Raw genomic sequence first — 15253 nt, 5'->3', positions numbered from 1 at the left:
TGCAACACCTTTTTACATCTGTTATTTGTAGTGAGATGGTAGCAAATGGATCCTGGGCCTATAACTTCCACATCATATATTTGCATTTGATAAGTGGTTCTGTACTAAAAACAGTTGCTAATTAACCCCTTCCGTACCGCACAGCCACCCTGAGCCCGCCCCCAAGCCTTTGATCACTCCCACGGATCCTGCAATTGCGTTTTCAGCTGCCACAGGCAGCTTCAGGGAAGGGGGTTGTTTGTTGATTGGGTCCCCACACAAGTGTGGGGACCTGACACAACATCCCCCTGCAGCCTGATCGTTCCATGAGAGCGACAGTGCAGCGTTAACCCCTTCAAAGCCACGATCTTGGTATTTTAGGGGTTAATACCCGTTTTGTAGTAGGCTCTGCTGCTGGTGGTCTGCCTGGAAGCCAAGGCAGACCAGAAACAGCAAAAAACGAACCTCCACAAGCCATTTGATCACTCCTGTAGCCATGGAAGCCTACAGGATTGATCAAAGAGACTCCTCCCTGCAATGGATGGTCTATAGACCAGCAATTGCGTCCCAGCTGCCAGAGGGAGAGGCCCCAACCCTCCCCTGCTGCCTGATCGCTCCATGAGAGTGACAGTGCAGCGTTAACTCCTTCAATGCCGCGATGTGTATGACACAATCGCGGTATTGCAGGGGTTAACATTTACTAAATATCAGTCAATGCTGTGCTCCAATGGAGCATCAGCATTGAAAGAGTTAAAAAAAAATTATCAAAAAAAAATAAAAAAAAAAATACCAGCACTGACCTGAAAGTCCAGGGTGCTTCCAGGTCAAATGCTGTGAGTTAATAAGTGGGCTGATGATGATCAGATCACTCCTGGCCAATAGGAGTGATCTGATCATTATGGCAGCCCCAGGAAAACCCTACTTCAGAAAGAGAGAGGGGTCATCTAGGGTAATTGTAGAAAAAAAAATTATAAAAAAATACATAATTATTACCTGATCACTTGTCGGTGACATTTTAAGTCACTGATTATTGATCGCTCTCTCTGATCAATGTCAGTGGCCTAAACGTGTCACATTTCAACAAGCCTGAAAACTGTCAAAATTACCCTATTTGAATAACTTGACTTGTCTACTGTTCATAAACATATACTTTTATGGGGTAATTTAAATTGGGGGGCTTCCAAAATGCCCAGCAAACCAATTTCTGAAAATTAGAAAATTGAAAACTGAAAGGCGCATGTTCCAGTTTTGCCCACATAGCTTCCTCAAAAAATGCATGAACCATGCAGGTGAGGCCTTGTTGGAATCAGGGGATGTTGGTGAACAAAATGTGGTGTTTTCTTCCACTGTTGCACTTATGGTGTGCAAGAAATTAATTGCAACATTGAAATGTATGCCTTAAAAACGCAATAAAATAAATTTTCTGTGAACTTTGGCACCTCAGATCACTGAACACCTCGACCTTGTCTACTGTTCATAAACATATACTTTTATGGGGTAATTTTCAGAAAATTCCAAATTTGAAAACTAAAATGCGCATTTTCCAGTTTTGCCCTCATAGCTTCATCAAAAAATGCATGAACCATGCATGTGAGGCTTTGTTGGACCCGGGGGATGTTGGACATAGTTGCACATATTCTATACAAAATATAATATGAAATCTAAAGCAACATTGCAACATATGCAAAAAAAACAAAAAAATATAAAAATCCCTGTTTGAAAAGTGTCAAAATGACCCTAGTTGTACACCTTGACTTATCTACTGTTCATAAACATAATTTTTGGGGGATAATCAGTATCTGTGACAACTATTGCAGTTATTAGCCTACCATGCCAAATTTGAAAAAAATTACATTTTAAAAACATGATGCATGCCTTGCAATATTTGCCCTATACTGGTCAAAATAGATCCTGGCCATACTGGGTGTTTTCCAAATCAGGACAAGTTTTGTTTTTTTTTGTACTAAATCAGGACAAGTTAATGAATATATTTTGGATAATTTTTCCCATTGGTTCAATGTGTGTACAATTTGTATGTATACAAAACTGTTAAAATTTTTTTTTCATTTTTTCCCCACCTTTTCAAATTTATTTCAAACAAAACAATGTACTACATAGCTTAATATGGTTTCAAATGAAAGTCTTACTTGTGCTGAAAAAAAACAATATATGAGTTCTTTTACATACTTGTCATCATGTTCATAGATATTTAAGCCCAAGGAATCCACTCCTAGCCAGAGATCTGTCCCCTTTTTATTTTTAATTTCAAAATAGTTGATTCCATACATCTCCAAGTCCTGAGCAATCTTGAGATATTCCAGCATGGCATCCTCTCTGCAAAGAATGTAAACAAAAAAATAAGCCATACCCCCACAGATTTTTTTTTTCCACCTGTCATCCTGATATGTATCTTTCCTGCTCATGTTTGAAGAGGTCTATTCACTAAAGGGAGAGTTGCCAGGAGAGGTGTGTTTTTAGCACCATGACAACAATATACTTTATAAAGGGCCAGCCACCATGAGCTGCTACAAGAAAGGTTTGGATGGCCCTGTATAATGTATAGTTGAGTCAATACAATTTCTTCAGCCATTGAATTATGCATTATACAAGGTCAGCTCGGATTGTCTTGCTGGGGAAACATGTCAGTGTTGCTCCTTCATAATGAATAGTGAGGTAAACGAGTGAAGAGACACAACCCTCATATAAATTCTCCTGCCACCACTTTTTAGTGAATGAACCCCATGACACCCCTTCCTTTCTAATAAGTACACTGTATATTACAATTATTTAAAAAAGGAAATTTAGCATTTCTATGAGAAACAATTTGCAGAGCTGCCAAGCCCCATCACTTACTTTAGCATGCCACGGTGCTCTGCGTGCCATGTCTGAATCCTCTCTTCCCACTGCTCTCTGGAAAGTTTATGTTGATCCAGGACTCTAATAACCAACAGAAAGAAGAACTTCACTGCATTTGAAGCTTACATTTTCCAAAGTATTCAACAATTTTGTATGAACAGCATAGCACCTGGCCCTACATGTGTGTTGCTATCTTCTCCCATATTCATTTAAATAACAAGCCTTTGTAATTTTGAAGTTGTAGAAGAAAGAGTTGTTCCTCATTTTGTAGCATATTTTATGTTGATGTTTTAAAAAACAAATAGTACTAACAATAGCAGGAATAGTGAGAGAAAATGTTAATCTAGTAGGATTAGATTTGTAGTATTGAAGGACTAACCATGCCAACTTCATAATACATAGTTAATCCAACTCACAACTCAGTTCATGTACACACTTCAACGCGATGGCTCAAAACAATCTAGGTCCTAATAGCAAAACAAAACATTAACTTTGCCTGCATTTCACTTAAAGTACTCGTGTGACACAAATCAAAAACATGCTTGAGTGGACACTGACCGTCACTCACTACAATATCAATGCACTGAAATATATTTAAAAAAATAGACCAATCTTTGAGAAGTGAGACCAGTTTCAGAGGCATGAGACACTCAGATACAATAAAATGGACACAAGTATTGTGACACCTGACCATTATAGGGACTTTGATGATATCACATTCTAAATACAGACATTAATATGATGCTGTTTCCCACCTTGCAGCTATTACAGCTTCTACTCTGGATTCTACAGGATTTCGGGGTGTTTCTGTGGATGAAACATCCTCCACATCAAACCATGTCTTTATGGACATTGCTCAGAAACATTCCAAAAGCCTTCTCAAAAGAGCGGAAGCTGTTATAGCTGCAAAGGGGGACCAATTTAATTTTAATGTCTATGTATTAAGAATACGATGCAATCTAGTTGGTGTAATGATCAGGTGTCCCAATACCTTTGTCAATATAGTGTATGTACGCTTCTACACCAGGAATTTTTAAAATCACCTGGTTTTTCAAATATTTTTCTTTATTATGCTTTATTCTCTCTCTATTCATTCCTAATCTTTTATCCTCCCAGATATTGTCATTTTTTTTATAAATAATATAGAATAAATTGTATTTAATGAAGTTTACAATATTATTGCGATTTAGTTAACAAACTTTGCTCAGCATACCTTGTGACGTTGGTGCATGCAAATTTTTTGTTTATTTAAAATAATTTAATGAACAAACTGGGTGTTAAAAACAAACAGCAGTATAAAAAAAACTTTGAGAAAAACGCGTACAGCCTGTGCGCAGGTATTAAGTTGAGTGCCTCAGGGGTCTGTCCTCGGTCCTCTTCTTTTTGATTTATTTATAAATGATCTCCCAAGATGCATTGAGAGCCATGTCACAGTTTTTGCTGATGACACAAAATTAGGCCGGGTAGTTCAGACTAATCTTGATGTTTCTTCGTTGCAGGAAGATTTAGACAGAGTTGGGGACTGGGCGTGCAAGTGGCAGATGAGGTTCAATATAGAGAAATGCAAAGTTATGCATTATGGTAAAAATAATAAAAATGCAACCTATTCTTTAAATGGAATATCCTTGGGGAAACTACCAATGAGAAGGATCTAGGAATAACGGTTGACAACAGACTTGACAACAGTGCGCAATGCCAGCAAGCAGCTGCGAGGGGCAATAAGGTTTCGGCATGCATAAAAAGAGGTATTGATTAAAGGGAGGAGGATATCATCTTGCCTCTTTACAGGTCATTGGTAAGACCTCACCTTGAATATGCGCTACAATTCTGGGCACCGGTACTTAAAAAGGACATTATGGAATTAGAAAACGTGCAAAGGGGATTGGGAGACACTAGTTATAAAGAGAGAATAAAAAAGTTAAAATTATTATATGCTAGAAAAACGGCATCTCAGAGGGGATATGATAACATTATATAAATATATGCAGGGCCAATATAATGGGCTCTTCAGTGACCTGTTCATAAACAGAAATGTACAAAGAACAAGAAGTCACCCTCTTAGACTTGAAGAGCGCAGGTTTCATAGATGACAAAGTAAGGGATTCTTTACAGTGAGGACAATAAAGGTATGGAATTCACTGGCAAGGGAGGTGGTGTTATCAAATACATTAAATGCCTTCAAAAGGGCACTGGATATTTTTTTTTTTAGAAAAACATGACATACAGGGCTATAAATAGCATAACATTAATATTTTAGAGCTTCTTGATCCAAGGAGAAATCCAATTGCCTCGTCGAGAAGGAATTTTTTCCCCTGATGGTAGAATTCGAAGTAGCTTAATTAGGGTTTTTTTTTTTTTGCCTTCTTTTGGATCAAGAATAGGAAGGTTACGTAGAAGGGTTGAACTTGATGGACTTAGGTCTTTTTTCAACCTTATTTACTATGTAACTATTTCTTGTTTTTATTTCCCAACCTGCCCCCTAGATATGCCTTATACCCCCTGATATGCCACTGTGCTCTCTGCCTTTCACCCCTGATATGCCACTCCGCCCCCCAGACACGCCTTATACCCCTTGATATGCCTTATACCCCCTATATGCCACTGTGCCCCTGCTATGCCTTATACCCCCTGATATGCATTATACCTCCCAGATATGCCTTATACCTCCCAGATATGCCTTATACCTCCCAGATATGCCACTGTGCCTCCTAATATGCCTTATACCTCCTGTATGCCACTTTGCCCCTGATATGGCTTATACCCCCTGATATGCCACATGCACTCCAAATTATGCCTTATATTCTGCTGATACGCCACTCTGCCCCCCCCATGCTCCAGACTCCCTGGGGCTGCCAGTGAACATTTGCGCGATGCGCGTAGACCTCTGCTACTGCCCAGCACTTTTGCTGGAGCTTCTATGACAGAGCACCGGAAGGTCATGGCACAGATGCCCACCGGCTGCCAGAGAGGAGGATCCAGGTCCCCTGCGGCGCTGTGGGAGATCTGGATCTTAGTGTTATAGCCCAACCTCTATTTTAAGGGCAGATTATTTTTTCAATAAAATCGATTAGACTAATCGATAATGAAAATCATTGACAGCAATTTTCATTATCGATTATTATTGACTTTATCGATTAGTTGTTAAGCCCTAATACCCACCTGGGAAAATGAATTGCTGTTGTGCACTAACCTTTGTGGCAGGAGTCTTTCTGAATTCAGGTATCCAGGCTTGTGTGTATCTTTGTTGTAATCACCAAATTTGGCCTGCACAGCATAAGAGCCAAGGAGAACAGCAGTCTCAGGAGGACAGTACACTTCATCACTCAGAATGCTGTCTTTGACTTGCATAAAGAAAAGTTTCTGCGTGATCTCCTGGATAAGCTCTTCAGACACATCCTCTGGGAAGAATTTGGCACGAAATTTAAACTGAAGAGGATTCTCCTTTCTCACCTCCTGAGCAGAGACCTGAACATTAAAGTAAAAGTAAGCAATAAATAAGTAAAATTACAAAAATATACTTAAAAGTTCACAATGAAGTCTCTATCATGACAAACTGCTGCCATCCTTCAGTGGAATATGTAAGAGGGGAAATGTAGTATACTGAATTTCAAAGCAGGCAAACTGAGAAATCATCCCTTTTGATTATATGCATCATTGAATATGAAGCACCGCAAAAATACAAACATGCATTACTTAGACCCAAACAGGTTTCTCCTTTCTTATAATGAAAGTGACGTATGGGGGTACTTTACACAGTGTATATGGTATAACTCAGAGAACTCAGAGAACCATGCAAGAACATAAAAACATTTGGCTGAAGGCGAGTTAAAGCAAAGCATGCTCAGGGCCCTTTTGTAGTTTAATAAGGGTGAATAAAAAGCAGCTTTCTTCTAATCAAAGGCATAATTCATTTAAGTCTTGCCGGTAGCCGTGCCTCTAACCATTCTTTGACCATTGGAAATGTTACTTAAGGTCAATACATATAGTTCTCAGGTATACTAACCAAAATGTAATAGAGGAATGTCAACTTCTTGGAGAAAAACAAATACCGTAAACCTCTCAAACAGTATCACATCACAACAGAGGTAAACAAATAGCATTCCTAGGTTGCACATATATTTGATTTTTGTTGCCTCTAAAAGGCTTCAGAGAATAAGTAAAAAAAGTAAGGGGGCTTTTTAAAAAAAAAGGGGATTTTAATAAAGTGATCAAAGAATTGCTGTGCAATACCTAATAAATAATTTATGTTTGAAGTAAAAATTTTAATTAATAAAAAAATTACATCTAAAATTACAGGGTCAGAGGTCATGTAAAAAGTATTTCTCATTGAGAGGGTGGCACATAAGCAGCATGGCCAACAACAACACTAGTTGCATGGAATAGAAATAAAGATATCTAAACATAAGATGAGGGCAAGGACCAAGTGACATGAAAGATATGCAGCAGTGGGCTGACAAGGGAAGCATGAAGGCCCCTGGTTTCCCTTAAGTTGAAGCTATGGAGCCACTCCGAGAAACATTATTGTTTTGCTTGCATTTTGTCAGGATTCGGCCCCAGCCCTGGCTGGCGTTGAATTCTTCCCCACAGCTTGCTGTTTTGTTTACTCGTGTGTCTGTATTTTATGTACCTTTGCCCTCTTTCCCTTATACATCTGAGGATCTCCATTTGAGATATCCTATCCTTGCTTAACCCCTTCGCGACCTTTGCCGGTTCAGGACTGTCATGACAAGAAGGTCACTAAATGACCTTTGACGGTCCTGAAACGTCATAAAATTAAATAAGCTTAGAAAGTGATCAACGATCACTTTCTTCGCTTAAACGGCGTTACTGTAATGCCTCGATGTCGAGGCATTCAGTAACGCCGAGATCGGCATCGGGGGCCATGTCTGGCCCCTCCCTGGCCCCTCCCTGGGACGCCCGTTTTAAAAGCGTTTAGGAGGCGATCAACGATCGCCTCCTAAACTTAAATGGTGTCGCTGGAATGCCTCGATCAGGAGGCATCCAGCGACACCAAACACTTACCTTTGGATGGGCTGTGACCGCTCCGGAGAGTGGTCACAGCCGCAGCTGCCGGTGTTCTTCGCCATCAGCAAGATGGCGGCAGCCCGGGAAAAAAAAACAATAAAGATGAAAGAGTATGCCAGACGGTCTCCAGACCCTCTAGAGAACTCTGGCTCCACTTGCAGGTTGAATACAGGTACTGCATTCAACCAAGCAAGTCAATGGAACCCAGCTTTCTAATCACTATGTGATTAGTAAAATATTCAAAAAAAAAATAAAAAATGGAAAAAAAAAAAAAAAAAAAAGTGCTAACATTTAAAAATAATTATGCAGTGATGTCACTAGATGAACCATCCAGTACCAGCAAAATGTGTAAAAAAATATAAAAAAAGTATTAAAAAAATAAAATAAAAAAATAAAGTTTATTATTTTGAGCAAGTGCTAAAATTTCTCAAAAATCTCAACAAAGAGTTAAAATAAAAGCACTTCAAATACCCAAGGGGTGTCTTATATATAAAAAAATGGCTGATGGGGTAAATTGGAGTGGCCGAGCTCAAAGATAGGGCATAGGTACAGACTTTCCAAAATGGAGAAAAAAAGCGCACTTCCCAAATGTGGCATTTTAAATCTCAAACAACCCCACAAACCCATGCATGTCGGGTATCACTGCACTCAGGAGATGTTCCTGAACACATATTGGGGTGTTGTTTGACAGTGACATATACCAGAACCTGTATATCTATAACTAAAGTACAATTTGTGTGAAAAAAAAATAAAAAAAATTACTATTACAAAGTTTGACAAAGTGTAGTTCTATAATTGGTGCATGGAAAGGGTTAAAATAACAGCATTTGGAATACCCTGGGGTGTCTTGTTTTCAAAAACATATGGTTTGAGGGGGTTAAATTGAGTTAAGCGGCTTCAAAGATATTCCAAAGAGGAGATGGAGGCAGACTGACCAGATTTGTTAAAAAAGATTTGGAAATCATAAAACGCTGCTTGTACTTATTGCCCTATAACTTACAAAAAACAGCAAAAAAAACATAAAAACATTGGGTATTTATAAACTCAGGACAAGTAGTAGAATCTATTTAGCTAGTTTTTTTACTTGCTTTTTTAGGTGAGTAAAAGATTTTTCAAATAAAAGTCATAAAATGTGTTTTTTTTCAATTTTTCACCATGTTTTTTTTATTTTTTTTATAGTAATTAAGATGATACGATCAATAATGGTATCTGAAGAAAGCCCATCTTGTCCTGAAAAAAACAATGTATAACTTATGTGGGTACACTAAATGGGTGAGGAGAAAATTACAGCTGAACACAAGCACCACAAAAGTGTCAAAACAGCCGCGGTCCCACAGGGTACAAAACGAAAAATGAGCCTGGTCCTTAAGGGGTTAAAGGAGAAGGGTCTGAGGATCTCAGCTCCTCACTCCATTCCCTGTGTTCCTTGCCTTGTTCCCTGTCCTTTGTGGCATCCTGTACCATGTATGTCTTGTCTGGTCATGTTTAAAATCCGTGTTCTGTGTATTTATGTTCAGCTGTGTTGGTTCCGTCACCTGAAGCCTATGTCATTAACACACCTGACCTTTTCAACATGCTTTTTATCCCCGTCTCTCAGTAACAGATGTGTGAGTTCATTAAGTTACTTTGGAGCTATAGCTCATGTATGACTCTAGATCTGTCTCTTGGATTTACCATTTTGTCTGCCTGTTACCTGTTTGACCCGGACTGCCTATTGGATTTACCATTTTGCCTGCATGTTACCTTTTTGACCTGGACTGCCTATTGGATTTACCCATTTTGTTTGCTACCCACCCCAGCCCCTTTTGGACTACTCTAACTTAATACTCCCCAGCAGTCTGTATACTTGATATGCCTGCTGCTTATGGTGAGATGTATCTGCTTTGTTTAATATACCTATATTCAAATGTACAGCTTTTGTCTCATTTGTGAAGTGTGTGTCTATCACTGTGTGCGTTCTTACACTCCTGCTTTGGGCATCAGTTACTCCCATACCAGATCCTTTTGTATGCAGTACCTATTGGCAAATATATGCAAGACAGGGTCATATGGTATGCAACACGTGTGTTATTAGCCAAATATTTAGGGAATCTACATTATTGAGGCACATAATGGGTGCCTGCCCCCTACCGTGCTTTAGTGTTAAAACATGGATGGACCCTGTATCACTGGGACCAAGATGGAAGCCATATTTACAAACTTAAGTTAAAACAGGTAGTAGTTCCAGTGAGATCTCATGAACCTATACTATAAAATTTATGCATAAGGTTTCTAAAATGGGGAAACTGGATGGAGCAACTCAATCTGAAATGTACTACAACAACTTTTGCCTCTGTTATCCGTATGTGTTATGTTTTTATTATGAATGTTAAGGTACCAAACCTTTTCTTCACATTTGATTATAAGGCCTCTATCAGATCTCTAAAGTGTGCTGCATTTAAATTGTTATAAAACATTGTTGACTCCCTATAAATGGGGCTCCAGCCATTTAAATCCATCAACACACCACATGTGCATAAGCAAGGAATGCAAATCATGCTTAGGAACAGATCACAGGGCCTGTCAGCATCATGGAAAACGTAATCTTCAAGCAATGGCTGGATGTATGCAGTTGTTTTAATAATTCAGTGGTCGACACAATTGGTTTGGATTTAGGAGCTAGCTTTTTTCCCCACTCTAATACTGTGGACACATACACACTGAATCTGGCACTACAACACAGTAGACATAGTCACTCAGGTACTATACATTTACACACACACGGACTCTAGCCCTATACATATAGCACAGACAAACAGCTGCACACTGACTCCAGTATTGTACATACAGTATTCACCCTGATACTGTAGCGTTGGCACCCACAGACTGACCCCAGCACTGTACATATAGGCACTGAAACTGAACTGGAGTATACACTCATACTTGGACTGACTCTGGCACTATACACATGTACACTCTCCTTTCACTGCATTGTCTATCTTCTGACATCACAAATCCGGCACACTATGCTTTTCTGTGGGTGTGCGGTGAAGCGAGGCACCCAGTGGGGTCACATAGCATGCATTATGTGACCCCACTGGGCGCCTCACTCCACATGCTATACTGGATTCATGAGGGCAGGCCTGAAAAAGGGTTTGTCGAGCCCTGTAATAGCTAATGCACATTTGAACATAATTGCCTCAGTGAGTGATAAAACCTACCCTATTTTAATGTTCCTTGATTTTACCATACCTCATGAATGGCCAACCCCAGAGGGCTTCTGCTGCAGGAAGAGATTGTCTGGCCCTGTATAATGCATTGTTAAATCAATGACATTTCTCAGGTCTCCTCACCCATTGCAGGGTCAGCTCAGCCCTCTGTGCTAGAGAAATCTACCAGCGATGGCCCATCAAAACAAATAGTGAAGTTAAAACCGCAACTCTCCTACAATCTCCCCCTCTAGTAAATAACCCCCCTTGAGTTTGCTTTCAAATAGTTTACAGAAACCAAAATAGTACAGCAGTACAGATATCTCTAAAAAATAAAAATGAACTAATAATAATATAGTGTAGACTATGTGGTTATTTCACTAAACCTTGATTTTATTTCCGCTTTCCTCACTTGTCCCCTTATCTATCGCCCTGGCCATTTAGTTCAGTTTTTGTTCTTCAGACCTAGTCGCCAGTGTGAAGCCATATTTATATACTAATGATGTTTTAAAATCAGAAATTCATTTTTCTTTACTAACTAGCGCGTGGCAAATACCAATTAACACCAAATAGATTTTAGATAAACTAGACCCATCCTAGATGGATAGATAATACTTATACCAATAATTCTATCCTCGTGTAGTAAAAAAACCTGCCACTGAATTGCAAGTTGCACTGTTGCAGAGGATTTAGCTAGAGGAAATCTACAGCAGTATTTTCTTCAGCAATTAGCTGACGTTTTATTCTCCGGCTCCCAGAATGTTGGTAACTATAGTTCAAGTAAAGTCCAGCCTTGCTTTCCCAGTGTTACAATGTCATAACTGTTTAATATCTGATGGACAACAACTTACGCACTTTTTAGTATCTAGCATATTTAGTCAGCTTTTCACTTTTGTTCAAACTGGATGTCGGCTATCTTAGGGAAACTCCTTGTAACATTCTCACGTTTGCACAAGTTAAACAGTTACAGCTTGATTGGAGCTGAAGAATCAACAACTATCTCAGGAATTCTGCAGCGACCCCTGGACTCTGTTGCGTCAGAACTTTGCTTACCTTTTTATCAAGTTTCAGCCAGGTCGGGAATCCCTTTGTATCTGTGTACTGTAGGCCAAAGTACCACACCTCTCGTAGACCCACAGTCTTCACCACCTATAATAGACCAAAAAGGGTGGTGAATTCCAAAATTGCTAAAATCATCACAAATAAGCAGCTAGAGGTTATTGTTTTTACAATTAATAGGCCATTTAATAGGCAAATTCCAGAGTGCCTGGTTGCCAGGGCGACTCAAAATAATTCTGCCTGGCTCCAGCTTGCCTCTCCCAGCTTCCAGGCGGCTCTCAAACTTGTATAGCTTAGGATATGAAGTAGAACATATCAGCAGATGCAACAGGGACTAACCCCCCCTCACTTCTGTCTGCATGGCATGTATGCTGTCCGCTGGCACAGCATCCCCCTAGGCTATAGGGGGACACTCAGGCAGGCGCTGAGAGTTAGGGGCAAACAGCTTGCACTCCATGCAGACAAAGCCGCTTTATTCCGCGGGCAAAGTGGGCATTTTCCCAGGGCCCACTAACCTTCGGATTGCCCGGGAACGTCCCGCAATGCCTTGTCCTGGAATGAGGAGTCTGAGTGAAGGAGGTCTCAGCCAATCTCCTGGTTGCCTGAGAGTTCAGAAGCCTCTCCAAAAAAATGTGGTCACCCTATTTGGGGCCCCCTCTGCACTTTTAATTCTAAGATGGCCGCACGTCCATATTAAAAACCTCCTAAATAGATTAGGGCTGCAACAACTAATCGATAAAATCGATAATGAAAATCGTTGCCAACGAATTTCATTATCGATTAGTTGAATCGATTTTTATCGATTATAAAATGAGGGTTTTTCTGAGCAAATGCTCTGAAAAATATCCCTCGTTTTATAATCTGTTTCATTCAGTGTGACTCACAGCAGTTACTACTTACAGTCCCTCCCTGCAGTCACTGATTATTGGCCCCGCCCCTGTCTCCTTCCCAGCCCCTCCCTAAAGTCCTCTGATGATTGGCCCCGCCCATTTCCAATAGCTTCCACATGGCCTAGGAACTCATCTGTGAGTATAACATTAATATTTGGGCTGCTGAAAGTTAGGGGAGGTGGGGGTTAATTTATGGGCAGTTGTGGTTAGTGGGGTGTTTAGGGTTAGTTTAGGGGCAGTTATGGTTAATGGGGTGCTTAGGGTTAATTTAGGGGCAGTTATGGTTAATGGGGTGCTTAGAGTTAATTTAGGGGCTGTTGTGGTTGATGGGGTGTTTAGGGTTAATTTAGGGGCCGTTGTGGTTAATGGGGTGTTTAGGGTTAATTTAATGCTGAGGACTGAGGGTTAATTTAATTAATTTAATAAGGTTAACTTAAGGTGCAGTTAGAGGTAAAGGCAAACTAAAAGGAATCTAAATCCTGGGGGCAGGGAAGATTAACCCAGTACTTTTTTATAAAAGTATTGTGTCTGTGACTCTATGAGGGGGCTATGAGATATCTGGGGGGTATAAGGCATACTGGGGTATAAGGCATATCAGGGGGTATAAGGCATATGTGGGGAGGGCAGTGTGGCATATCAGGGGAGGACGGAGTGGTGTATCAGGGGGTATAAGGCATATCAGGGGGCACAGTGGCATATCTGGGGTAGAGTGAAGTGGCATATCTGGGAGGCAGTTTGGCAAGCCTGGTGCATAATGGGGGGGCAGCTTGGGAAATAGACAAGAAATGTATTTTATTCTGCGGTTTGTTTTTAACATAATTTGTTTATTAAGTTATTTTAAAAAAATGAATGTAAAATTTACATTCATTTTTTTATCAGAAAAAAAATTGAAAAAATAATTGGTCACCCAATCGATCATGAAAATAATCGTTAGTTGCAGCCCTAAAATAGATTCTAATATGTCTCCTGAGTTTAGAAATACCCATTTTTTTTTTTGCTATAGGGCAATAGGGAAAATTGCTATTTCATTTTTTTTAAAACTGTTTTTACTTTGGGTAAGTATTTACAGTTCCTGGTATACATCACTGTCAAAACAACACCCACAAAATGTGTTCAGCAACATCTCCTGAGTACAGTAATGTAACTAGGGCTGCAACTAACGATTATTTTCATAATCGATTAGTTGGCCGATTATTTTTTCGATTAATCGGATAAAAAAATGAATATAAATTTTTCATTTATTTAAAATAATTGAATAAACAAATGATGTTAAATACAAACAGCAGAATAAAAAAAAAACTTTGATAAAATGCATTTCTTGTCTCTATTTCCCAACCAGCCCCCCCCAATTTATGCACATTTGAGCCCAGACTTGCCACGCTGCCTCCCAGACTTGTCACGCTGCCTCCCAGACATGCCACGCTGCCTCCCACATATGCCACTCCACGCTGCCTCCCACATATGCCACTCCACGCTGCCTCCCACATATGCCACTCCACGCTGCCTCCCACATATGCCACGCTGCCTCCCACATATGCCACTCCATGCTGCCTCCCACATATGCCACTCCACGCTGCCTCCCACATATGCCACTGTGCCTGATACGCCTTATACCCCGATACACCACTCCATCCTCCCCAGACATGCCACACTGCCTCCCAGACATGCCACGCTGCCCTCCCCACATATGCCACTCCACTCTTCCCCCAGATATGCCACTCCACTCTACCCACAGATATGTCACTGTGGCCCCAGATATGCCTTATACACCCTGATACACCACTCCGTCCTCCCCCGACATGACACACTGCCGTTCCCACATATGCCTTATATACTGTATATGCCTTATACCCCCAGATATGTCACTCCGTCCTCCCCAGATATGCCTTATACCCCCCCCGATATCTCATAGTCCCTTCATAGAGTCACAGACCCGTTCGCATCACACTGACACTATACTTTTATAAATAAGTACTGGGTTAATCTTCACTGCCTCCAGGATTTAGATTCACCTTAGTTTGCCCCCTTTATCTCTAACTGCACCTTAAGTTAACTTTATTAAATTAACCCCTTCGAGACAAAGGCTGATTTAACTTTTTGTACCCTTTGTGACAATGGCCGTTTTAACATTTCTGCGCTGCTCGTGTTTAGCTGTAATTTTCTTCTATCCCGTTTACTGAACCCACACACATTAGATATTGTTTTTTTCAGGACAAGAAGGGCTTTCTTTAGATGACATTGTTTTGATTGTATCAT

The 15253-nt window shown here is 40.2% G+C and overlaps 1 protein-coding gene across 1 annotated transcript in view; it reads right to left on the bottom strand.

The window, feature by feature from the left end:
• EZR (ezrin) overlaps positions 1-15253 on the bottom strand; it is a 72413-nt gene that overhangs the window by 39308 nt on the left and 17852 nt on the right. Inside the window, exons 4-7 of the mRNA XM_053460874.1 lie at positions 12102-12197; positions 6026-6300; positions 2833-2916; positions 2167-2313 (exon numbers count right to left, since the gene is read on the bottom strand). Of these exons, the coding sequence (XP_053316849.1) occupies positions 2167-2313; positions 2833-2916; positions 6026-6300; positions 12102-12197 (602 nt within the window). The remainder of the gene's footprint in view (positions 1-2166; positions 2314-2832; positions 2917-6025; positions 6301-12101; positions 12198-15253) is intronic.

The sequence above is a fragment of the Spea bombifrons genome, chromosome 3 (genome assembly GCF_027358695.1).
Source record: "Spea bombifrons isolate aSpeBom1 chromosome 3, aSpeBom1.2.pri, whole genome shotgun sequence".
Classification (NCBI taxonomy): Eukaryota; Metazoa; Chordata; class Amphibia; order Anura; family Pelobatidae; genus Spea; species Spea bombifrons.
This window is presented reverse-complemented; position numbering and strand designations above follow the sequence as displayed.